Genomic DNA, 25163 nt, shown 5'->3' on the forward strand with positions numbered 1-25163 from the left:
ACTCTTAATATCTTTTTTTCCAGCGGCTCTGTTTTAGTTTACACAATAGATGCAGCAACAGGATCAATGCAGCTTTCCCACAAGTTAGAATTAACAGCAAAGCACTATCCTGGTAAGTCTTAAGGATTTTAAACTTATCTCACAAACTACAGTAAAATGTAAAAAAAAAAAAAAAAAAAAGGTTTTCATATGAAAAGTACATTTTGAAAAGATCAACTCTGTAGGGATTTCTTATTAAGGAGCATTTGAGGAACATAAACAATTTATTTCCATGGCAACAAAGGTGTGTGCACAGTAATGTTTAAATGTAAAAGTAACCATAGTTGTGGGGCTCTGCAGCTTTATGAACCAATGTGCACATTGTTTCTGTGCTGAAGAAGTTTAAATGTGAGATTTACAAAGTTGAGAAAATAAATGGAGACGTGAAATTATTCTAAAAGTTTGTGGAAGTTCATTATTGAAAATGCAATGTGTTTCACATTGGTATGGTTTGTGCGCTGATTACAACAGTGTATTGATATTGGTAGTATATTATCGCCCCCTATTGGGAGTTAGATGAATGTACAATTGAATTGGATTTTAAAATTCCTAAAAACAACTTGAAAATGAAGAGTGAATTAACATTAGTTGGCATTAAGAAAAGAAAAAAAAAATTCCTTGAAGTTCAAGTCAAGATGAAGGAAGTAATGCTACAATAATATAATTCAAATTTCTTACTTTTATGATGTTTTACACTCAGTACTCCTGTAATATTGGGACTGATTATCAATAACATTACAGAGCTCCAGACAGCGATTAAAATGGCCGTAATTGCTACAGAAATCTGTTTTTTGGAGATTAAAGTCTCCACACACAGGACGCGATGCGATTTGTCCTGCAATAAAATGGTACTTTTGCTGCGACACTACCTTTCACACCAGTGGCGACAGATGCGCGCGATGTGATAGGCAACTCTCCTCTGATTGTATAGCTGGAAAAAAATCACACGTATAATAATCCTGTTATACAGCTAATAAAAATGTAGAATACATAACAGCTTTTGAGAATACTTATTTCAGTAAAAGTAAACTCATCGTACACACCAGATATATCTGGTTCCCTGGAAATGGACTGCTAAATGGCTTTCCTCATTATCGTGTCTTTATAATTTTTGTATCCTTTATTGTACAGCTCTGGGTATTTTGATACTGCAAGAATGATCTTTTCTTCCGCCATTGTTTACTGAAGGCACGCAAGGGAAGCTGTTCTTCATCTGTCAGTTCCCTAGCTGCCGCGCAACAAAAATCTAAATCGCAAAAATAGACACCAATCCCTATTTTTTCGCAACGCTTCAGTGTCGCCCATCGCATCACAGGCAGTGTAAACGGCTTGTATCAATATATATATATATATATATATATATATATATATATATATATATATATATATATATATTTTGTGTCATACAACACATTCGCTGTCGCATCACGTCCAGTGTGTAAGAGGTCTTTAGGTGCCAGGGGCATCTGTAACACATAAATGCTGTCTCTCCCTTTTAAAAGCATGCGTCAGTATTTATGAATGTGCTATGACGTCAGTCTGTATAACAAATAAATGCATCTCACGTTTTAATAAACTGAAGTACGAGAAGGACGGTAACAATTATTACTGTTATTTACTGTTATTTGTAAGATGTTATCTGACGATAGAACCAGTGGAAACTGGTGGCTGTATGTGTTTCCCTGAGGTTAACTGCTCCAATACTGAGAGACCAATTTTTATGGTGCTCATAGGCCAGCAAATGTCTTTCTGATGAAAGGGAATCAGAACATAACACAACCCGGGGGTGAACTGTTTGTATTGGGCAGCAGTGTGGAGTAGTGGTTAGGGCTCTGGACTCTTGAGCGGAGGGTCGTGGGTTCAGTCCCAGGTGGGGGACACTGCTGCTGTACCCTTGAGCATGGTACTTTACCTAGATTGCTCCAGTAAAAACCCAACTGTATAAATGGATAATTGTATGTAAAAAATAATGTAATTGTATGTAAAAAATAATGTGATATCTTGTAACAATTGTAAGATGCCCTGGATAAGGGCATCTACTAAGAAATTAATAATAATATTTGTAAATAACAGTAGATTATGCAACATATTGTCTCTCATTCAACACATATGGCTGGTTTCATAGACCTCGATTAGCACTTGTCTTGGATTAATTTACTTAAAATAACATGTTAGTCCAAGATTAATGATGATTTGTGGTCTGTGAAACCAGACATAAGAAGTAGTTTTGATCAACGTATTCCTTGCTAGATAAGCCACAGGTGGGTTTTTAAAAAATATTTACAGCACTGGGGAATCACTGTGGATTGCATCAACCCTCTGTCATTGGTTATCCTGGGAATATCACTCAAAATAAGTGGTGGATCCAATTTGGAGGGGTTCCATGCAGGGGCGTCATTTGGAGGGGGCTGGGGGGGGGGCAACATGGGGAACTTGTCAGTAAAAGTGCTTAGTTTATAAGATCTATCATGTCACAGCAACTATGCAAATAGTAAAATAATAGCCAGGGCCGGCGTCAGCACCAGGGCAACCAGGGCAACGTGGGCAAGCCCAGGGCCCCGACACCAGAAGGGGACCCATGCACATACAGAAATAAAATTGGAAATATGAACAAATGTACTATTTCTGTGCCAGCTATCCTACTCAAGCAGCCTTTAGAACTAGAAGTGTTTCGTTTTCACTCAACTAAACTAAACTGTATGCGTGCAGTGCATTGAAACTTTTCAGACAATGTCGATCCAAGGGACTTTTTCGACCTGAAAAAAGAAACAAGGACCAGGGGTCACAAATGGAGATTTAGATAAAGGGGCATTCAGAACAGCACTTTTTTACACCAAGAATTGTGAGTCTGGAACCAACTCTCCTGTTGTTGAAGCTGACACACTGGGATCCTTCAAGAAGCTGCTTGATGAGATTCCGGAATCAATAGGCTACTAACAACCAAACGAGCAAGATGGGCCGAATGGCCTCCTCTCGTTTGTAAACTTTCTTATGTTCTCCCCCCTTTATTTTTCCTCTTCCTGCTTGCCTCCTGTTCCCTTAGTCCCGCCTCTTCTCACTCCCTATTGGCTTAAGTCCTCCCCAGGGCTTTGTAAAGCTGAAAGCTATTAGCTGATCTTGACACATTATACAAATGTGCCAATTAAAGACATCCTGTAATTGGCACATTTACTTTCCAACAATCAAGACTTTCTTTTGATAAGCGTTTAGTCAAGCCTCACTATCATCACGTCTATTATCATAAAGCCTGAACATCTAGTATAATTATACGATTTTAAACAATCAAAAATGAAACCTACTGAACCTCTGGAACCTCCAAATAAAAAGAAAAAAAAATATTGTTTGGTACATTTTAGGGTGTAACACACTTTAGTGAAGAATGAGCAATATGCTAAATCCTTGCTATCATTTGTAAAAGCAATTAGCCAAATTAAAAAACAATTGATATGGGCATTACCAGTTGACAGATCTCCCATGTTGTGGGGAGTTATCTTTTCTAGGCCTCTGTATATGTTTTTAGTGGTGAAATAATTATTATTAATCCAGTACAACAATACATATACATATGTGGAGGATGATAAGCAAAGGAATAATGTATTGACAGAGATGCACTATTTGACCATCAGAGGGTTGTTCAATAATGTCAACTAAGTAGTATTGAAAACAGCACAAAAACAACAATGTTGTGCGAATAATATTCGACTTGTATGTGTGTGTGTGTGTGTGTGTGTGTGTGTGTATATATATATATATATATATATATATATATATATATATATATATATATATAAAGTAGAAGCATGACCCTTTTGGGGTCAAATTTGGTCAACAATATGGTATCCGTAACATATAAGGTAAGGTGAACAAAAAAAAAAACAACATGCATTGTATGCCATCCTAGAGAAAAGTACAAGAAAATAAGTGTACTAAGTATTGCCCTCACCTTTTCCCTCACCTTTTTTTAAGACACTTGGAATAAAACAGGAGCTGTGAAGTTGATCCGGTGGTCACCTGACTGCAGTGTGACCATGGTGACTTGGGAATGTGGAGGCCTGTCCTTGTGGAGTGTGTTCGGTGCTCACCTCATCTGTACGCTGGGAGAGGACTTTGCGTGAGTAGATTAAAGTACTTCCTGGCTTCAAATGTGTAACTTTCTGTCTTCAATTAAAATTATACATGGCACATAGTCCCCCGAGTTGTTAAATACTGTAACTGCCGTTCATACTCGGGTACCATAATCCAAATTCTGAATTTGTAATACACGTTGACAACTGTTTCGCATTGAGTTGTATTTTCTCTTTCTGTTTTACAGCTATCGATCTGATGGCACAAAGAAAGACCCTATTAAGATAAGCTCTATGGTAAATCAGCATATCACTCTGATTTTCTTGTTACATATTTGTGTTTCTATGTGGACTGTATGAAGCTGCTTTTAGAACATTAGTTATTGTTTTCCCAGTATTACCTTCTCAATCTCAACTCCAATAAAAGTGTATTTAGTCTTGCACTTTGCTTCTTATTTCAAATGTAATGTTAGTAAAGGTGAAGGACTATAGCACTGGTTGACAGTCAAGCACAGTATGGGGCAGGTAGTATTTTAAGTTCCCAACAGTTTTCGAACTACCTTATTCCTGACCTGTATAACCAGTCCCACTGCTCTAAGCACAAACTACAAATTGTCCTGACACTTTTAATTGATTTTGTCTGGATTTATTTAAAAGAAAAAGAAAAAAAAGTTGGGCAAACCTTGATCCGTTTGCATGAAACACAATCAGCTTGCTCCTGCAAATTGTAAACCGTGTGTACATTGTCAGCTATTTAGCAGTTGTTCCGCCCCCTGTTTTCCTCCAGAGCTGGGGTGCGGAAGGTTATCACCTGTGGGTTATCAGCAGCGATGTTTCCCAGCCTCTGGAAAGCGAGTCGGAGAACAAGGCTACCACGCAGCAGTCTGACATCCTGCAATTCCAGTTCATCAAGAGCGCCTTAACAGCGAATCCTTGTATGGTAGGTGGTCAATTTAAGTAGGCAGGCCTTCCAAATGATGTGCAACCCATCCATGAACTGCCTGGCCCAGAAATGTATTGGCAAACCTCTCAGTTTCTCATTTTAGGATTTAGGATGAAGAATGAAAGAATTTGCTTTCAAATGTATTTATGTCCTGTTATTAGCACCAGGAACATGTAACATTTTCCTCTTTTCTTGTCCTGGATATCATCATTCTGTGCCTGGTTTTTGTTTTTAAATACAGCACTGTATATTAAAGGACTAAACTGCCATGTCCTGTTTCTATAGTTAATGACTTCCTGTGCTGTAGGACTGTCTTACCTTAAGTCAGACCATATAAGTACAGAAAGTCAATTGTACCATCTTATCTAGAGTGGTATCTTAAACATGAAGTATCACAGATATCATAACAAATGTATTCCTCTGTTTACTTTTGGAATTGGTCTAGAATCCTACGGGTCCTATGACAAATGTATAATGAAAAACACAACTTGTATAGACATTCATTAAATATGAATTTCCTACTGTGGTGTCATTGACATAAACCACTACATGGTTTATTTATGACCTGTGGTCTCCCTGTACTGTAACAGCAGATGCTGAAAGTTATATAACTGCAGAGTCATCAGCAGTTTTCTCTGCAGACTCTTTTGAAGACCTGTAAGAAGCTGGCACTCAAATTATCAACTAAGTAAACACGAGAAATGTCTCCCTTAATGAATATAAATCATTAAAAAAAAATAGTCTGTGAATTTAGTGCTCATGAAATGTGTCACTGGCTTCAGACAGGCACTGTGTCCTCAGGCACCATAAGGAGTTTTCTATCCTGGCCTTAACATGCCCTGGCAATTTGTCTACTTGGGCTTGTAATGAGGGGCCCCCTTTTCAAATCCCAGCTCGCTCACTGACTCACTGTGTGACCCTGAGCAAGTCACTTAACCTCCTTGTGCTCCGTCTTTTGGGTGAGACGTTGTTGTAAGTGATTCTGCAGCTAATGCATAGGTCACACTCCCTAGTCTGTGTAAGTCACCTTGGATATTTCACTTAGATACTGTAAATGGCCAGTGCTGCACTGCAAAGTCCCAACAAGAGTTTTAAAACAATACATTTCTCTGAAGCAAGCCTGTTCCACTGCATCATACTAAAATGTTGCTATGGCCTTTTCCTCATAGAGTAACCAAGAGCAGGTTCTGCTGCAGGGGGAGGATCGCTTGTACCTGACGTGCGGGGACACAGCCCAGGCCCAGAGTACTACAACATCCTCTGCCAACTCTGACCACCAGGCTTCCAAGGAAAGGAATACCCTCCCCAACACCATTTCAATATCTCAGGGTTTAAGCACTTTATTAGGACACAGACATTGGCATGTTGTACAGGTAATCCATTCATCATATATGTGTTTAATCTACAAATTTGAGGTTTAACCTCTTACGCCCTCTAGTCCCGCGGGCGGAACACGGAACTGCACGTAAATATTATATTTCATAACTCATTTTTAATATTATTACAAAAGCAAAAGAGAAAAAAAGCTGACTCGATATCAAAATCGTTGTTTTCCTACCGTCAAACAGCGAAGGAATTTTTCGAATCCGTCATTTCACCGCTGAGATATCCCATTCGCAATGTGTCTAGTACCCCCTTGCATTCAAAACAAAAGCAATCGACTAGCTTGCGTTTTGCTGCTCTGGTCTTACAACCTTGATGACGGTAAAGTCACCCTGATCACGTTGTAGGGGAGGTCACAAGCTTTCCATTCATACCTTTACTTTGTTTGTAACCCAATCCATCACAGAGTAATCGATGTGCAAACAAACACGCCCACCTCTTGAATGAGATAAGGGGAAAAAAAAAAAAAGCCTTTCAAAGGCAAATGCATGTGGCAATGGCTAGCATGTGAGGTGCCAGAAGATAACATCCCTTTTAGAACTTAGTGTATCAATTGACATAGATTTACACAATGTTTATTTTTGGAGCGGTTTGGGGACCCTTGGGCTTAGCTTTGTAAAAACTCCTGTAGAATTTGATCCCTTCCAAGTTGAAAAAATGACTATAGAACATAGAAAAATGAAAAGCGTTTGTTGTTTTTTTATGTATTTTTTCTGGATATCTCCTTCCAGTGTGGTACTGAGTAAGACTTTTATCACACCTGAGGTTTTAGTCTTGATGCCCAAAGGGTTACCTTGAATTCAAGCCCTGAACTATGCCTGTGCTGTCTATACTTTGGAAGATATTGTGATTTATTTAAGGGCACAGCCCCCCAGGCGGAAATTGTCTGTGAGGGGCTGGGGTTTTGACAGGTTAAAATGAACCACTGCTGACATCTGGATTTTAGATCCAGAATTCCTGTTGAATTCAACAATATTAAATATCTGCAAAGTCTTTGTTCTATAAACTATTACTTATTACATACTGTACTGTAGCAATGCAATTGCTTTAGCAAAAGGAAATATGCTAGCTACAAATAAATGTTAAAATTGTTTGGATTGTGTCAATACTGATTAGCTACAATGACATTGATAAAACAAGCCCAAAAGAGTGAGGCAAACCCTACTAACTGCACTATACAAAACTTAAAGTAAAACCTCATACAATAAAGTTTTGTGTCATACCGTAATAGGATATATTACTGTAATTATTAGAATATAACGCACATCCCTTGTAAAATACGTGTAAACTGTGTTTTACTATATTATCAATGAATTAATTAAGCAAAAACTACACTTGTTATAAACACAATCACAATATGAGATTTACGATTTTAGTTTGTTTTTTTTCTCAAACAAAAATCAACTACAGATAGTTGCAAGAAAAACGGGTTATTATTCATGTAGATGTGGAGCCATGACACACATGTAAGCTGCAGTATACCTCGCCCATTCTGTGTATAGGATAATAGTAGTTTTAAGATTGGATCATGCTTTTATGCTATCAATATATACAAGTCCCAATATATAGAAGTTCCATTCACAGTATAGCTACATATTATCATTAGGTTTTAAGCTAGTTCCAGAACTGTGATGTCATATTTATAAAATGCAGATCTTCGGTCAATCCCATAACCTCAATGTATGTGTATATGTATGTGTCTGTATGTTTGAGAGGTATTTAGTAATTGGATAAGTGGAATTTCAATAGAGCAGGTCTCTGTCGCTGGGGAATAATAAGTACAACACTGACTTTTCACTGAGTTGAAACTAGCAAACTGAATGGAAATGTACGGTTAATGTGATTTTAAAGACTTCACCTTTTTTGTACCTAGATTCAGAGCACATATCTGGAGAGCAATTGGCCAATAAGGGTGAGTTATGTATTTAGTCAGTGTGTATTTCAATTCTAGCACGTCAAGAAGTACGTTTTTAAATTACTGTCATGTTGAAAACTTGTGCATTGCAAAAAATGTAGATGTCCACACGTTTAATAAATCTGTTTTGACTGTGTATTTTATACTTTTGCAGTTTGCAGCCATAGACACACTGGGGCAGTGTGTTGCGGTAGCTGGCAGATTTGGCTTTGCACACTATTCCTTCCTTACAAGGAAATGGAAACTGTTTGGAAATATCACCCAGGTTTGAAAATGTCGTATTTACACATTGTTTGCAAACAGCATATATTTGTTTGACAACCAATATAAAAGGACACATTGTACTAATTCATGTCCCTTGAATATTCTGTGCAGTTATAAAGCAGGTCTCTGGTGTGTCAGTATTAACAATTGCCAAGAAGGTTAAGTAACACTATTTTCACTGTGTTTTATTGGTACCTAACAACATCTTACCAGACCTCAAAGAAGTGGCCACTTGTCTGTAGTCATCAATTTTACATAGATTAAGTGAATTTTAGAAATAATGGTACATGAACAGAAAAACGGGGTTAACTGTTTCAGCAAAGCTTTGGAACATTGTTCTTGCATAATCGCTTTTTTGCTCAGTATTAGATCATTTTCACTTTAATTGAGTGAAGCCCATTTTCCTTCCACAGCACAGTAGATTAGCTCCCTATATAGCATATATTAGGATACCCACCTGACACCACCTAAAGGCCTACGTGCAGCAAAGTGAGTTTTCAAGTCTTCGGTGTGATCCTCACACCTGCACTGGGAGTGAATCTTCACTGTGATAGCAGCAGGTTAAATGGACTTCACCAGAGTCAAAATGAAGATACAGTCTTGTTTTTACGCCTTCTATTATTCCAAGGCTTTTTCTTAAAACCATGCAAAATATAGAAAAAACACTACTGTAGTTGGTCATCAATAAATTACTACCGTTTTTGGGAGGCTGACCATTAAACTGTAGTCTTTAAGGATGTGATGTTGGAATAGCTCAGTTACCAACTTTCAGTCTTGTAAAGGGTGTTTTGTTTCCTGCATTTCTAGGAACAGAATATGGTGGTGACTGGTGGCTTAGTGTGGTGGAATGACTTCATTGTAATTGCCTGTTACAATTTGATAGACCAACAAGAAGAGGTAGGTGAAAAAGAAAATCACACTTTACAATTGAGACGAGAAATACATTGCTAATATTGTTTAATATATTTAAAAAAAATAATTGTTGTTAACAATTATGTTTTTAGGTGTTTCCTGTTTTAAATATCAGTGTAATAGACGAAATAGGTTTATTTTATTGCCGCAAATAGTACCAGGAACATACTGGTTTGCTTACAGAGTAAGTAGCGGGGTTATTAAAAAATATAGTGTAGCACATCCCCACGTGTTGCTACAACTATTTAAGTAATGTACAGTACTGTGCAAAAGTTTTAGGCAGGTGTGAAAAAATGCTGTAAAGTAAGAATGCTTTCAAAAATAGACATGTTAGTAGATTATATTTATCAATTAACTAAATGCAAAGTGAGTGAACAGAAGAAAAATCTAAATCAAATCCATATTTGGTGTGACCACCCTTTGCCTTCAAAACAGCTATCCACAGATAATTAACCACTCAGCTGCCCATTTATTTTGGCAATTTGTATGTTAAAAATGCTATGTATGTATATATATATATATATATATATATATATATATATATATATATATATATAGATAGATATATATATATAATTTTTTTTTTTTTTCAGATTATTTTTGCAGACATTCTTAGCTATGGACAGTTTTAAAGACGTGTTAAACTTTGCAGATGCACATATAAGCGCCTGCACGCTATTCTCATCGGAGTGACAAATTTGGACTTGCATGCACTCCAGTGGAAATCACGGGATAAGCAGCTGGGTGGTTAAATGCAGTAGAGTGGAACGAATTAAATATATTTCCTTATTTACTTAGAATGTGTAGGATTCGATGATTTTCGTAGAATAAATACAGTTGTTTTTGGTTCGTTTTCTTTCATACTCAGTACTATACTTGCTTTTTGTTAGAAATCAATCTTTGTTATAAGGCAGACTTTTATACCACAGAACTGGTTATAAGGTGTTATCGACATGGCTCCCATTTGCTCCATATTTCCATTCCATCATTATAAGGCTGAACACACATAGCAGTGTGTTTCCTTCTATAGTTTTCTAACCAGCTTGTTTGTCTTTTATTCTCAGCTAAGACTCTACCTGAGGTCCTCCAATCTCGACAACGCCTTTGCCAACATCACTAAATTGTATTCAGAGACGTTGCTAATAAACGTTTTCCGGGACATGGTGATATTATTTAGAGCAGACTGCTCCATTTGCCTTTACAGTATTGAGAGGAAGCAGGGCAGGTGAGTGCTTTACCAAACCTTTATACAAGAAATACTGTTCCTTAGACTGACTTTAGAGGACAATATTAACAATGCCGAAGTTGGGCAAAAAACACCTGCCATGACACTTTCATTGGGTGTAGGCCACATTGGCTGGCTATGGCTACACTGATTCAATAAGGTATTTAAATAGTTCTGGAAAAATACATGACTATTCAGTGATTGCACCTTCAGCCCTCAAAATCTGTCATAGTTGCTATATATCCCTTCGTGAATAAAGGTGACTTGCAGGACTACAGAATAATATTCCTTCATGTGATGGACAGCCTGTGCTGTCACAAATGCAGCATATCCCTAGTGTTTCTTTTTTGTGTACTTTTTTCTTGACTAGACAAGATATGAAAGTCAAGCTCGAAGCATTTAATTAACAGTCAAACACATAGTTTCAGGCATACTTATCAGAAATGGTTTCTGTTGTCTTAATTAAAAAAAAAAAAAAAAAAGTGAGATTATTCAGGATGGAGAACTTAGTTATTGTTAACTGGGGGATATCTCATAATTCTAACCTATATGTAATATGTATGTGAATGAAGGTGGCTTGAAATATCACATAATAATATCCGTTCATGTGTGGGACTGCCTGTGCCCTCACAAATACAACATATCCCTCGTCCTAACCTGTATGTAAAGTGCAACAATCCTTAGCCTGGACTGGGTTTAACTGGGTAAATAAAACATTAGTAATAATGAATTGTGGTTCAGTCCTGATTTAATTATACTGCATGTTTTTATTTGCTAGAGCTCAGCTTGGTTTATAGGCTTAAATATTGGTAATCTGTAATATTTGATTTTGGTTGGCTTTTGAAAGGGGCTGTGTATTGAGTTCAGCCTCTCTTGGCTTAGCGTCTGCCTAAAGTAATTTTACCTGTGTATCATAAAACCACAATTCCAAGTGGAACTGGTAGTTGCTCAGAAATTGGATGCATATGGATCCTACAGAGATTGATCCTTCTCAGGCCAGCAATTGAGGCGTTGTGCGGATCACCTTTCCTGGTGGTTGTCTGAATAAAAAGGCTCCAGTCTCCAAGATGTTTTAATTTTGAAGGCACTGGATTCATTTTTTAAATATGTTATGTACAGTACATCTTGTTTTTTCTCTCAGTACAAACCCAAGTGCCAGTATTGAGCTTCTCCAAGAGGTGTCCATGTCTCGATACATCCCCCACCCTGCCCTTGTGGTGTCAGTGACACTGACCTCCGTGAGAACAGAGACTGGCATCACCCTGAAAGCACCACAGCAGGTATGTCTACACAGCTGTATATCGCACAGAAAGCAAATAACTTAAAAATTACATTCAACAACAAAAACAAGTCACACCTCCTATTGGCATACAAAATTCTCACAAGTCCATTGTTGTACCTATAATTTCCCCTTACCACCTAACCCCAGGTAGCCCTGCTGCACAGGTACTGAAGTTATAGTGAGGCAGCAGGTAAAAATGGATTTACACAAGTGAAGCTTAAACAAAGTTTGTAAAAACAAGAAAATGATAAGGGACACTATTACTTCTTTAACACTGATGTAGTGTAGTTTCACAACTTCTGTGTCTTTTATTAATAATAACTCATAATAATAACTACTGCTGGGGAAAGAAGCCTGTATCTTCACTAGTTTTCTTACTACCGGGGGCAACTTCTCTGTCATAGCAGAAAGGCTAAAGGCTCTTCAATGTCGGCCTGATGAAAATTATGATAATTTCTTTGCCTATCAGCAAATACAAGGTTTAAAAGTCATTAAGGTTCATAGTTCTCTCAATAGGTTAAAGGTGGAAGTACAGAAGGATACAAATGTGGTTGCTTTATTTTCAAGGCACATTTGTATTTGTATGCTAACCGCTAATATTTACTTGTAACTAGGGGTTTTAATCTTGGCATTTTCTTTTAATCGATTGATCACACCCATTTGCTATAATATGCAATTGTAGTAAAATACAAAGAAAAGTAACACTTGGTATTAATGCTATTTTTTTCAAGCATTTATTAATGACACCTAACGTTTTACAGGCAACTTTAATTTAATAATTTGACAATAAATGAACATTTTTACTTGCATGTAATCTGAAGTTAGCCGAAGTAAGTCTTTTAATAGAATACATAAAATACTGTGCCATGCGTTACTGTAAATTAGCAACGGCACTACAACCAATACTGTGTTGGATATGTTGGGCTGTTTTTTTTTGTATAAACTTCAACTAACAGGTAATTTATTTAATTGAGTGCTATTTTATTTTATTTTAGTTAAGTCTTAACTAACAATATTTTAGTTATTGTTAGTTAAGACTTAGACTTAGGCTAAAGCTGTAAATGTACTGCTATGGTACAGATTGAAACTAATAGAATACATTGTTAAAAAGAAAAATCAACTTACTTGTGACTCAGATGATAAGATAAATTCGTAATACTGCAGTGAAAGGAAAGCCCCGAAGAGCAACTCTTGCAAGTTGTCTTTTTTTCCTTCCTTCTGAGCCTGTGGTTCCCAGACTTTTTCTGCTGCACCCCCCTTCAGAGATCTTTTTTTTTCTCCCTACCCCCATTCTAATAAACATTAAAATAAAATGATAATATATTTAAGATGGATACACCTTATTACAATCACTGTTCGTAATTGTATTAACACCAATACAAAAAACTAGTCACTTAAATGTTGCGCTCTCTTTTTTTTCTTCTTCATTCCACTTGAGAAAGTAAGGACATGGAGGATTTAAAAGCCCATTTAATTGTTTCACAGCAAAACCCAGTAAATGAAACCGATCTTACTATTATTATTACAGTGTTGTTATTACAGTATACCTGCGACTAGTCTTTAAATAATGTTAATGCAATTACGAATTGTAATTGTAATGTTTGTCCTGCTTATTTTTTATTATAACTTTATTAAAGATTTTATTAAATCATGTAAATTAAACTAAAAGCTAAGATGCCCCCATTTATAAACTGAAGCAGTATCTAAATCTAGATTTTTATTTTATTTTATTTATGAACAAAATGTATCTGATATTTAAACCCGCCGCGGCTACACTTTCAAATGAAGGAGGGCTTGGTGATAGAGGCGCTGAGCTACAATAGGTCTGAAACAACACAAGATCTGAGGGCTGGTCAGATTAAACGTGATCCCTGCCTGGATAGTTGATAGTCAATCATCCTGGAGACCCACTGAGTCTGCCATTTACTGTGGAGCTTTTACAATCACCAGGCAGTCAGAAAAATGTGTTTTCCAGTCAGGTCTTGGCGCCCCTCTAATAACATCTGAAAAACACTGTTCTGAGTTATGTTGGGTAACTCCCTGTAACCCGTTTGCCATCGTCTTTTGAAGTACTGTCCGCCATCTTTCTAGATTTCTTTCTCACGCACTGCTTTTTGCTAAAGCACATGGGTAGACTACATTAATCAATCAAATATTTTTGAATCGATCAACACCCACAGGCATGATTAATCGATTAATATTTAATTGATTAAAACCCCTACTTGTAACCAACAAAGCTCTTGTGTGAAATATTTGTACAGTACTGATCGTGGAGTTTGTCTGTAACTGTGGATGAACCACACTGAACAGTAGTTGATCACACTTCTTGTTCATTAAAGCTGTTACATGTTAGTGTATAAGTTTATGTTATAAAATATTGCATTGTTATATTGCCTTATTAAAAGGAGTGGGAATGTAATGAAGTTTTGTTTCCATTAGATACAGCTTTCATATCTCCTGAGGGTATCTATGCAACTCATATACCATCTGACAAAGCTAGTTAGTTACAACAGCGTATTTAGATAATACATTTTAGCCTGTAATTCATAACACTTCATAACATTTGCTTGGCATTTTTGTTTTTGTGCTAAGCTCAGTTTAATCTGTCTTGTCTTGTAGGCCTGTGCTGCAGAGAGCATTATGTTGAACCTGGCAGGGCAGCTGATCATGATGCAGAGGGATCGCTCTGGTCCTCAGGTCCGGGAGAAAGAGACCACAGCCAATCAAAAGAAGCTGGTAGGAAGAACTGCATATTGTAAAGCTTTTATCAACACTCAAGCACTAGCAAAGACTTACATGGGAAATGTCTTGCAAGCCTTGAACAGACATTTCAATTACCACAAGGAATTAATAATACTTTAACTCAATTTGTTTTATAGTGACTGAGGTAACTTGGCTTTTAGATTTAATGAGATTACTACAAATGCCTCCTGCAGTTTAATCTGATCACTGAAGCCTTTTAATTCCAGTTCTGTATTATGAGCCAGTATATAATACTTTTTTTAATAGAATCTTTCTTAACCTCTTCAGATGCAAAAATTGAATGTGCACACCACGTACCAGATTTTTAAATTATTGTAATTGGTATAAAATAATAATATTTGGAAAAAAGTAAATACATTTATAACATTTTTATTAACCCTTTAGGCTCCTGTGTACTAGATGGTCATATTCAATAAAGCAAAATAGACACAAATATCTTTTTTTTTACATTTTATTTTTGTATGAACAACAAAAACATACTCTATCTCTCTCTCTCATATATATATATATATATATATATATAATATATATATATATATATATATATATATATACACACACACACACACAGTAAAAACGTTTTATATACAAAGTTACGCACACAATAAATACTTTTTTTTTTTTTTTTTTTGTAAAATAAAATGAAATGATTCGATCTCTTCTTCTCGGCTTCAAAACACATATCACATTACTAACACTGCCTTAAGGCATTATGACAGAGAGAGAAGGAATCTGAGCTGCAAATCTCAATACAAAGGGGACGCAGCCGGAGCGCTGTGTTTTTGTTTGTTTATTTGTGTAGCAGATGACTAGCGAGTCGGGAGCTGCAGCCACGGAGCCAGCACAGACCCCAGAGCATGACTAGCACTGCAGAGCATAGCACAGCACAACAGAGCACCACTGTACTACAACTGGAGCACTTTCCCGTGCACTTGTGGATTACTGTACTGTGTTATTATTTTGTGAAACCTTTTTGTTTGGGACTGAAAACCCGCCGTTTTACCCCTATACCCTCAATGGTATGGGGGTAAAATGGCGGGTTTTCAATGCCAAACAAAAATGTTTCACAAAATAATAACACAGTACAATGATTATTAATTAAAAACGGACTATTTGGGAAATTATAAGACAGTCTGGACATTCACTCTGCCACCCACACCACTCACCTCCTGACAGTATACAAAGAGATCAGATTTAAAAAAAAAAAAAAAAAATAGAATAGATGGCAAACCTTGATGTACGCAGGCACGGCATGGTACTGCAAGTGCACTTTCATTTGGTGTACATGCGTACGCCCTGGAGCTGAAGTGGTTAAACCACTTAAAACATTTTTGATCTGCTTTCAGCTTCCATTCTGTGCCCCTGTGGTCCTGGCCCAGTGCGTGGAGAATGTGTGGACGACCTGCCGGGCCAACAAAAATAAGCGCCACCTTCTGGAGGCGCTGTGGCTGGCCTGTGGGGAGGCGGGCATGAAGGTGTGGCTGCCACTCTTCCCCAGGGACAACCGCAAGCCACACTCCTTCCTGTCACGACGCATCATGCTGCCCTTCCACATCAACATCTACCCACTGGCGGTGCTGTTCGAGGATGCCCTGGTGCTGGGGGCCACCAACGAGACTGTGCTGTATGACGGGCTGCCCTGGGCGGGGGTGGCTGGGGCTGGCGAGCCCCTGGAGGCGCTTTTCCCCTTCTGCACAGTGGAGCGCACCTCCCAAATCTACCTCCACCACATCCTGCGGCAGCTGCTGGTGCGCAACCTAGGGGAGCAGGCCCTGCTGTTGGCCCAGTCCTGTGCCGGCCTGCCCTACTTCCCTCACGTGCTGGAGCTGATGGTCCACGTGGTGCTGGAAGAGGAAGCTACCTCACGGGAACCCATTCCCGACCCTCTGCTTCCCACCGTGGCCAAGTTCATCACCGAGTTCCCCCTCTTCCTCCAGACCATCGTGCACTGCGCCCGGAAGACAGAGTATGCCCTCTGGAACTATCTGTTTGCTGCCGTTGGCAACCCTAAGGACCTGTTTGAGGAGTGCCTCATGGCACAGGATCTAGAAACAGCTGCTTCCTATCTAATTATCTTACAGGTAACCAGACATGCACACGCTCACTCAATTGTAATTCCCTGGAATTTGTGATTAACGACATATATCTGTAACCTACTGTACAGTACCTGCATTTTATGGTATGTAATTTGGGTGTTTGGTAAGTATCCAGAAGTTTTCCCCACTGATTTAATCTTGATTTAAGTACTTTAAATAAATAATTTACCGTGTTTTTGTTTTTGGGGAGGTTGTTCTTGTGTGTCCAAACTAAACCAAACTAAATTGTTGTGTTACAAACTCCTGTGGTGTTTATTACATTTCCATACTTAGTCACTAAGAACATAATGTTAAACAGTGAATTTAAATTTCTGGTGGTTATTTTAAACTGGCCTCCTTACTGAAATTCCACCTTTCTCAGGCTTGCTCAGAGACTGAAATCTTCTGGTCACTTTATTAAATGTGGCAAATGTCCATGAGTACCGAAATAGTACTGAAAGATGATTTCAGATCACATATCAGGGGGTAAGAGACATATAAAATATAGGAGGCTATGTGATCCAGTGGTTAAAGAAAAGGGCTTGTAACCAGGAGGTCCCTGGTTCAAATCCCACCTCAGCCACTGACTCATTGTGTGACCCTGAGCAAGTCACTTAACCTCCTTGTGCTCCATCTTTCGGGTGAGACGTAATTGTAAGTGACTCTGCAGCTGATGCATAGTTCACACACCCTAGTCTGTGTAAGTCGCCTTGGATAAAGGCGTCTGCTAAATAAACAACAAATAATAATAATAAAATATGTAAATAGTATGCAAATTTAAAGTCGTCCTTTAAGCACTGGCATTTTACCCAAATGTGACAACACAAAAAACTAAGGTGAAAATTCTGAGTTGCGCACTATGTACAAGAACCTGAGTGATATATTTTTGTTTCAGAACATGGAGGTTCCAGCAGTAAGCAGACAGCACGCGACACTGCTTTTCAACACCGCTCTGGAACAGGGGAAGTGGGACCTGTGCCGTCACATGATTAGGTTTCTGAAAGCCATTGGCTCTGGAGAAACAGGGACCCCACCGACCACACCGACCACTCAGGTGGTTTTTTATTTAATTTTTCAAATTAAGATTGTGACATGGGGGCTCCCGAGTGGCACTCCGCGTGGAGTGCAGGATGCGTCCTATAGCCTGGAGATCGCCGGTTCGAGTCCAGGCTATTCCATTGCCGACCGTGGACAGGAGCTCCCAGGGGGAGGCTCACAATTGGCCGAGCGCCACCCAGGGGGGGGGGGGGGGCTTAGGTCGGCCAGGGTGTCCACGGCTCACCGAGCACCAGCGACCCCTATGGTCTCGCCGGGTGCCTGCAGGCTTGCCTGTAAGATGCCCAGAGCTGCGTTTTCCTCTGCCGCTGTAGCTCTGGGTTGGCTGCATGGCGGGCCTGCAGAGTGAAAAGAAGCAGTCGGCTGACGGCATACGCTTCGGAGGACAGCGTCTGTTCGTCTTCGCCGCTCCCGAGTCAGCGCAGGAGTAGTAGTGGTGAGCTGAGCCTAAAATACAATTGGACATTTCAAATTGGGAGAAAAACGGGGTAAAATCAATTGCCGATTTACTAAATTATTAAAAAAAAAAAAAAAAAAAAAAAAAAAATTGACATATTTGTATGTGCACAAAATTAGCACATGGATACAGTACACATAATATAGATCTTAAATAGGGCTTGTTTTTAATCAGTGATGCCAATTTTGGGGGTGTATAGTATTGGATTGTAACTTGAATAAAAACAGTTAAAACATCTTACAATGTAGAACTTTTTATTATTAAGATCATTATTATTACAGGAGCCGAACTCAACAGGGGGATTTGAGTTCTTTAGGCATCGAAGTATCAGCTTCTCTCAATCGGCAGAGAGCCTTGCAGCTTGGAAATTCAGCCTTCAGAAGACCCTAAGCATGCCTTCAGGACCGTCTGCCAAAAGGTGCCATTTCAAAACTGCAGTTTTATGCGGTAAAATAAGATAAAAACTAGAAGCTTCTTCATTATGTATAACACTGTTGTCCCAGTCATCCAAACAGATGACTGGGACTGGGACAACAGTGCATGGATGACGAGCAACAAATCAGTTGTCAACAGTTTGCCTTGCTGTGAAAAGGGTATTGTACAAATTAATCTACCAACATTGCTTCAAGTCATGTTTGCCCCTTGTTCCTCTGCCACCAATCTGTTAAACAATCCTACTAGGACAATATGCTGTGCGTTTACTCCTCTAGCCACATTACACCAGTACAGTAACTTCATTGGCGATCAATAAAGCAGTTTTGGATTGATTTAGGATTTTACAGAAGAAATACAAGTAATTACATGTCAGTGCTCACTGCTCCAGTACCAGCCAGGACCCAACATACAAATAAACCCTGACAAATTGAAATCTACTGGGCAGTGATCTTTTACATGCAGTGCTATGCTATGTCATTGGTGGCAAATCAGTGTGCATTTTAAAAGACTAAAGTAAATGTCTTTTTACTCAAGGATTTGACTTAGATGATGTTTAAAAAGACAGGAAGCCTGGCGCTGACATGTAGCTCATTGTGAAATTCATGTCTAGATTACCTCGCCTTCTGTTGTAAATGTTTTTTATGTTGTGAAATGTTTTTAATTGACTTCAGACTTTTTGTTGTTGATATAGTCATAAGAACATAAGACATAAGAAAGTTTACAAACGAGAGGAGGCCATTCAGCCCATCTTGCTCGTTTGGTTATTAGTAGCAAAATTGATCCCAGAATCTCATCAAGCAGCTTCTTGAAGGATCCCAGGGTGTCAGCTTCAACAACATTACTGGGGAGTTGGTTCCAGACCCTCACAATTCTCTGTGTAAAAAAGTGCCTCCTATTTTCTGTTCTGAATGCCCCTTTATCTAATCTCCATTTATGACCCCTGGTCCTTGTTTCTTTTTTCAGGTCAAAGAAGTCCCCTGGGTCGACATTGTCTATACCTTTTAGGATTTTGAATGTTTGAATCAGATCACCGTGTAGTCTTCTTTGTTCAAGACTGAATAGATTCAATTCTTTTAGCCTGTCTGCATACGACATGCCTTTTAAACCCGGGATAATTCTGGTTGCTCTTCTTTGCACTCTTTCTAGAGCAGCAATATCCTTTTTGTAACGAGGTGACCAGAACTGAACAGAACTGAATTGTTGTAATGCTGCTGCACTATGGAATACTTGAAAATGAACAGTTTAAATAGCTTTCTGTTAGTCTGACCAATGGTCATGCTCTCTATTTTCTTGCCCACAGGTGGAGTAAAGAGAGTGAATGTGCTGAGAACATGTACATTGACATGATGCTATGGCGGCATGCACGAAGGCTGCTGGAGGAAGTCCGGCTAAAGGACCTTGGCTGCTTTTCCGCCCAGCTGGGCTTTGAGCTGATTGGTTGGCTGTGTAAAGAACGGACCCGAGCTGCCCGCGTCGATGACTTTGTGATGGCTTTGAAAAGGCTTCACGAAGACTTCCTCTGGCCCTTTCCAGTCATTCCTGCCAGCTCCATAAACTCCCCGTTCAGAAACAGCAGATACAGAACAGGTAAAGTGGCACATAACTGATATAACACATACATGGGATCATAGGAATTAAGTAAAGTTATACCTCCAGGTTCTTTAATTTAATTTTAACACTGTTTTTACAGAAAACACAGTTGTTGCCACAGCATTTTTCATTACTTAAAATACCATGGTATGGTAATAAACATAATTTGATTGTAGTAACATTAAACAAACAGCCTTTGTTTTCTTTGTAAGCTGTTGGAGGGCGCTTGCTGAAATCGCAGTCGGCAGATAGCCTGATAAACAATGAAATGGACACCAGTGCCTCCAACACCCCTCGCAGCCACAGCTGGCTGGACAGCCTGAACTCTGCCTCGAGAGAGATGGACACCGCCTCGTCACACGGAGCACACACACAGGAGGCCTTCCTGTCACCTCTCCTCAACAAAGGTGGGCATTTGGATCACTTGGCGCTATGAGGCTACCTTCACACTTTTAGAATTGCTGATCATTTTGTAACCACCCTACTTCAGTAACTAAGGGTTACTTCTTTATCTAACAAGACAACAATCTGAGTTGTTTGTGAATGAATACTGTGTTTATACAGAAACACTTGTTTAATCCAGTGTCTCTGCATGTCAGCATCCTCTATAATTAGTCAGGATTGTATGCTTTTTCCGCGATCGCTGTTAAAATGAATGGTGTAACCCCTCTACAAAGCGGAACCTGTCTAACCTAGAATTTGGCATGATTTGTCTGTCCTTATTTGTCTAGCTTATTTTTTTTTATTTTTATATTATCAAGATGCATTTTAAAAGCACATCAATTAAACTAGACTGGTAAGTATTACGTGGTTTTAGGTGTACCAAAGTACCATCTACTGTGTAAGCAGTCATTTGGATCTTTTACAAAATTACACATTTGTTTTGCCTAGACTAAAAAGAGTTTCACAGAGCTGATACAGTGCTTTCAGAAACCTTGTGTCAAATGATTTGGTTTCCGCCACCCCTACAGGTGACGATTGTAGCATTGGCTCCGCGACGGACCTGACGGAGACCAGCTCCATGGTGGATGGAGACTGGACGATGGTAGACGAGAATTTCTCCACCCTGAGTCTGACACAGTCCGAGCTGGAACATATCTCCATGGAACTGGCAAACAAGGGACCTCATAAGTCCCAGGTGCAGCTGAGGTGAGTCTACCAAGACTGCATGGGAGTCTTGTACTGATCAGTGTTGAGGTTAAGGCTCTTTGCTTGTCACAGTTGCCTGGTCTATGTTATAGTCTATGTGTCTGTATGTCTATGAGTTACTAATAAGATTATAGAGGTTATACTCTAAGATTATTGGTGGTTGTGTGGTCCAGTGGTTAAAGAAAAAGGCTTGTAACCAGGATGTCCCCGGTTCAAATCCCACCTTAGCCACTGACTCATTGTGTGACCCTGAGCAAGTCACTTAACCTCCTTGTGCTCCGTCTTTCGGGTGAAATGTAATTGTAAGTGACTCTGCAGCTGATGCTTAGTTCACACACCCTAGTCTCTGTAAGTCGCCTTGGATAAAGGCATCTGCTAAATAAACAAATAACAATAATACTACCAAGTACTGTCGCACCCAGGTACACCACCTGCCTAGACCAATAGTGACCTCCTTATGTATATGTATTTCAGATTTGGAAAGTCCCCTGAGTGTGGTTGTTATATAGAGGGTTGAGAAATGTAACACTGTTGAAGATATTTTCAAAGGAAGTGGATGCCTACTTCAATTTTTGTAGTTTAACCAATGTATAGACCTTAAAAGCAACTCCTTGACCCACCAGCACATGAAATAGTTTTATTAAACAAAACAAATTAAAGTTTATTTGCTTAATCTTTTTATTTTATTTTTTTAAGCCACCCCTGCCCCCAGTGCCTAAGGCATTTTTAGCACAAGTTCTGGTTAATATCTGAATCTGGGGCCGGTTGTACTAAAGGGATCCGATCCCGGATCCGGGCTCAGATGTTGATCTTGATCCTAGTTGCGTTGTACTAAACGGATCAGTGCTCAATCTGGGCTCAAATCTGAGCTCAAACCTGATCTTGCTTTTGAGCAGGATCAGAACTTGATCCCACTTTTGAAAAATTGAACTAAACACAGAGATGATTTAACGTTTTAGAAAACATTAAGCAACAAAGCATTTAAAAGTAGCTGTAACAGCACTGTATTAAGATAATATCAAATAGAAAACAAAAAAATAACTTTGTACAATACTAGTTTAGTTGTGTTTAGCTATATCTGACATTTCTGTTTTCGCCGTATAGCTACAGAAAAAAATAGACCTGACTGTGTACTGAGGTTTCATAAATATTATTTCTACGTTTTCTGTGTTGACAGTCATAATGGCGCTCTCATGGTATCGGTTACAATTAAGTCAATAATTAGATTTAACGTTGTAGTTTTTTTTTTTTTTTTTTTTTTTAATGCATATCATTTTTTCCCCCCAAATTCCTTTTTTTCTCAATAACTTAAGCTTACCTTTTCACAGCCTCAATCTCCCCCTGTCCCCGACATTTTCCAGTTACAGCTGTCTGTCAGCACTTGATTACATTTGCTCAAAATGTGTTGATAATTTGCATTGAACCGACGCTGCAGCTACATGTTTGTGTGTATGGTGGCTATACCGCTATAAAATATCTGTGTGTCCATCAGAAAATACACACGGCCGTGATTACGGTAACATTTATTAAAACATTTTAGAAGTTAAAAAACAAAACAAAACCAGATACCGGTATTAATATACTCGATCTGTTTTTATAGAATCACTGGAGTTTTCAATTGTACATGTACAGTGGTTGCTTCTGATTCATGTCGTTTAAATTAAACGCACTTCATTTTCTGACATTCCGAATCTTCAATCTCTGCACCACGCATACTCGCTTCTCATTGGTCAGTTTCCCTAGTTACGGCTGCGCAGCTCCAGGATTGGATCAAGATTTCGGATCAGTGGAGCTTGATCCTGATCCACTTAGTACAACGCTTTTTCATGATCCGGCTCCAGTGAGCCTGGATCCGATCCTGTTTTTTGATCACTTTAGTACAACCGGCCCAGGTATATGAAGCTATTGTTCTGTCCACATGTCATCCCTTTTTTTTATTTTTTTATTTTTTAATCCAATACAGAGGTTTTGTTCATTTGGGTAGGACACTATTGATGTATATGGAGGTATCTGTCTATGGCATTTCTACATGTGGATCCAGATCATTGTGATTCTGTCATGATACTCATAGCTCTTTCGTACATCTGGCAGGGGATATAGCAGTTTTAACTCCACATGGCTGACCTATGCCTGATTTTGTTCTGTGTGTGTGGTTTCCAGGTACTTGTTGCACATCTTCACTGAGGCAGGCTGCCCGGAGTGGTGTGTCATCATAGGCATCCTTATGCGAGAGGCATCTGTGATTAGTCAGGTGGTCAGTTGTCTCCAGTCTGCAGAAGTCCCAGTTGACACTGTGCTGAATATCAAGAACGGTCTAATGGCAGTGGACGTATGGGCATCAACAGACTGGTAAGACAGAATCTGCTGCTGATTTTTATAGGTTCATTTCATTTCTAAGGTAACTGATAACGTTTTGAGAGCCTGGTAGTGAGAAACAGATGGTAATGCAGTTGACATGGGCACTGGTAATGATGAAAAATATTGGAAGGCTCCTTTTAAAAGAAGCAAGAAGCTTTTCAGAAAACATGGAAAATGCCCTTGAAATCTAGAGACAATACAACATAAATAAATAGCAATGGCTTTTGCTAAATGGCAAAGAGAACCAAAATGCACTAAATGAATATGAATAAAAGTACGAACTTGTTGGTTTGTCCGTCTACATTGAATCCTATGTAGTCCCACATATGGAATTTTGCTAATTTTTAAAATTGCATCCATTTGAGCCAACTTGAAACAAATGCAGTCTTTAATGTGTTGTAGCATTATGATATGTCATAATTAATAAAAGCGTAATGTGAAAAAATTATGTAATGTAGGAAAATTACCTTAAAATTATCAAATTCTCACAAATGGGCCTACATGGTATTCAATACACATGAAAAAAAGAAAAATGAGACAATAGGCATGTTCATTTCTGCAAATGTACCCTGGGTAGTTCCATTAAAGGTGTACCAGTCCATAGTAAATGTTTTACAGAATTCCTATCTTAACTCATTCAGCCCAGAAACCATTAGAATGGGTTTCCTGGTTACAAATAATGTGTAATGCAAAGCAGAACGCATCCTGTTTACTAGAACATATCTAAAGACGCATTCAAGCTACACAAAAAACATGAACAGAAAGGTTGTTGAGCACAGATAGCACTTTCCAATGGCACCTAAAGTGGCAGCAGTGTGGAGTAGTGGTTAGGGCTCTAGACTCTTGACCGGAGGGTCGTGGGTTCAATCCCAGATGGAGGACACTGCTGCTGTACCCTTGAGCAAGGTACTTTACCTAGATTGCTCCAGTAAAAACCCAACTGTATAAATGGGTAATTGTATGTAAAAAAAAAACAAAAAAAACAAAAAAAATGTAATTGTATACAAAAAAAATGTGATATCTTGTAACAATTGTAAGTCGCCTTGCATAAGCATGTCTGCTAAGAATTAAATAATAATAATAACTAACTACTTTTAGTTTTATGGTAAACATGAAAAATAATTAAAAAAAAAAAAAAATATATATATATATATATATATATATATATATATATATATATATATATTGGTTTAATTTTAAATTTCATAAAATTCTTTTCAGTAAAAAACATAATCACAGTAATATTGAATATG

The 25163-nt window shown here is 38.5% G+C and overlaps 1 protein-coding gene across 1 annotated transcript in view; it reads left to right on the forward strand.

The window, feature by feature from the left end:
• The window catches only part of LOC117421140 (guanine nucleotide exchange factor subunit RIC1-like), a 126013-nt gene that overhangs the window by 96016 nt on the left and 4834 nt on the right, over positions 1–25163 (forward strand). Inside the window, exons 8-25 of the mRNA XM_034035124.3 lie at positions 24–112; positions 4006–4150; positions 4352–4400; positions 4891–5043; positions 6216–6419; positions 8303–8341; positions 8499–8609; positions 9416–9505; positions 10585–10745; positions 11887–12025; positions 14647–14763; positions 16137–16871; positions 17761–17919; positions 18660–18796; positions 20114–20400; positions 20616–20810; positions 21375–21552; positions 23713–23901. Of these exons, the coding sequence (XP_033891015.3) occupies positions 24–112; positions 4006–4150; positions 4352–4400; positions 4891–5043; positions 6216–6419; positions 8303–8341; positions 8499–8609; positions 9416–9505; positions 10585–10745; positions 11887–12025; positions 14647–14763; positions 16137–16871; positions 17761–17919; positions 18660–18796; positions 20114–20400; positions 20616–20810; positions 21375–21552; positions 23713–23901 (3177 nt within the window). The remainder of the gene's footprint in view (positions 1–23; positions 113–4005; positions 4151–4351; positions 4401–4890; positions 5044–6215; positions 6420–8302; positions 8342–8498; positions 8610–9415; positions 9506–10584; positions 10746–11886; positions 12026–14646; positions 14764–16136; positions 16872–17760; positions 17920–18659; positions 18797–20113; positions 20401–20615; positions 20811–21374; positions 21553–23712; positions 23902–25163) is intronic.

This window comes from Acipenser ruthenus, chromosome 1, assembly GCF_902713425.1.
Source record: "Acipenser ruthenus chromosome 1, fAciRut3.2 maternal haplotype, whole genome shotgun sequence".
Classification (NCBI taxonomy): domain Eukaryota; kingdom Metazoa; phylum Chordata; class Actinopteri; order Acipenseriformes; family Acipenseridae; genus Acipenser; species Acipenser ruthenus.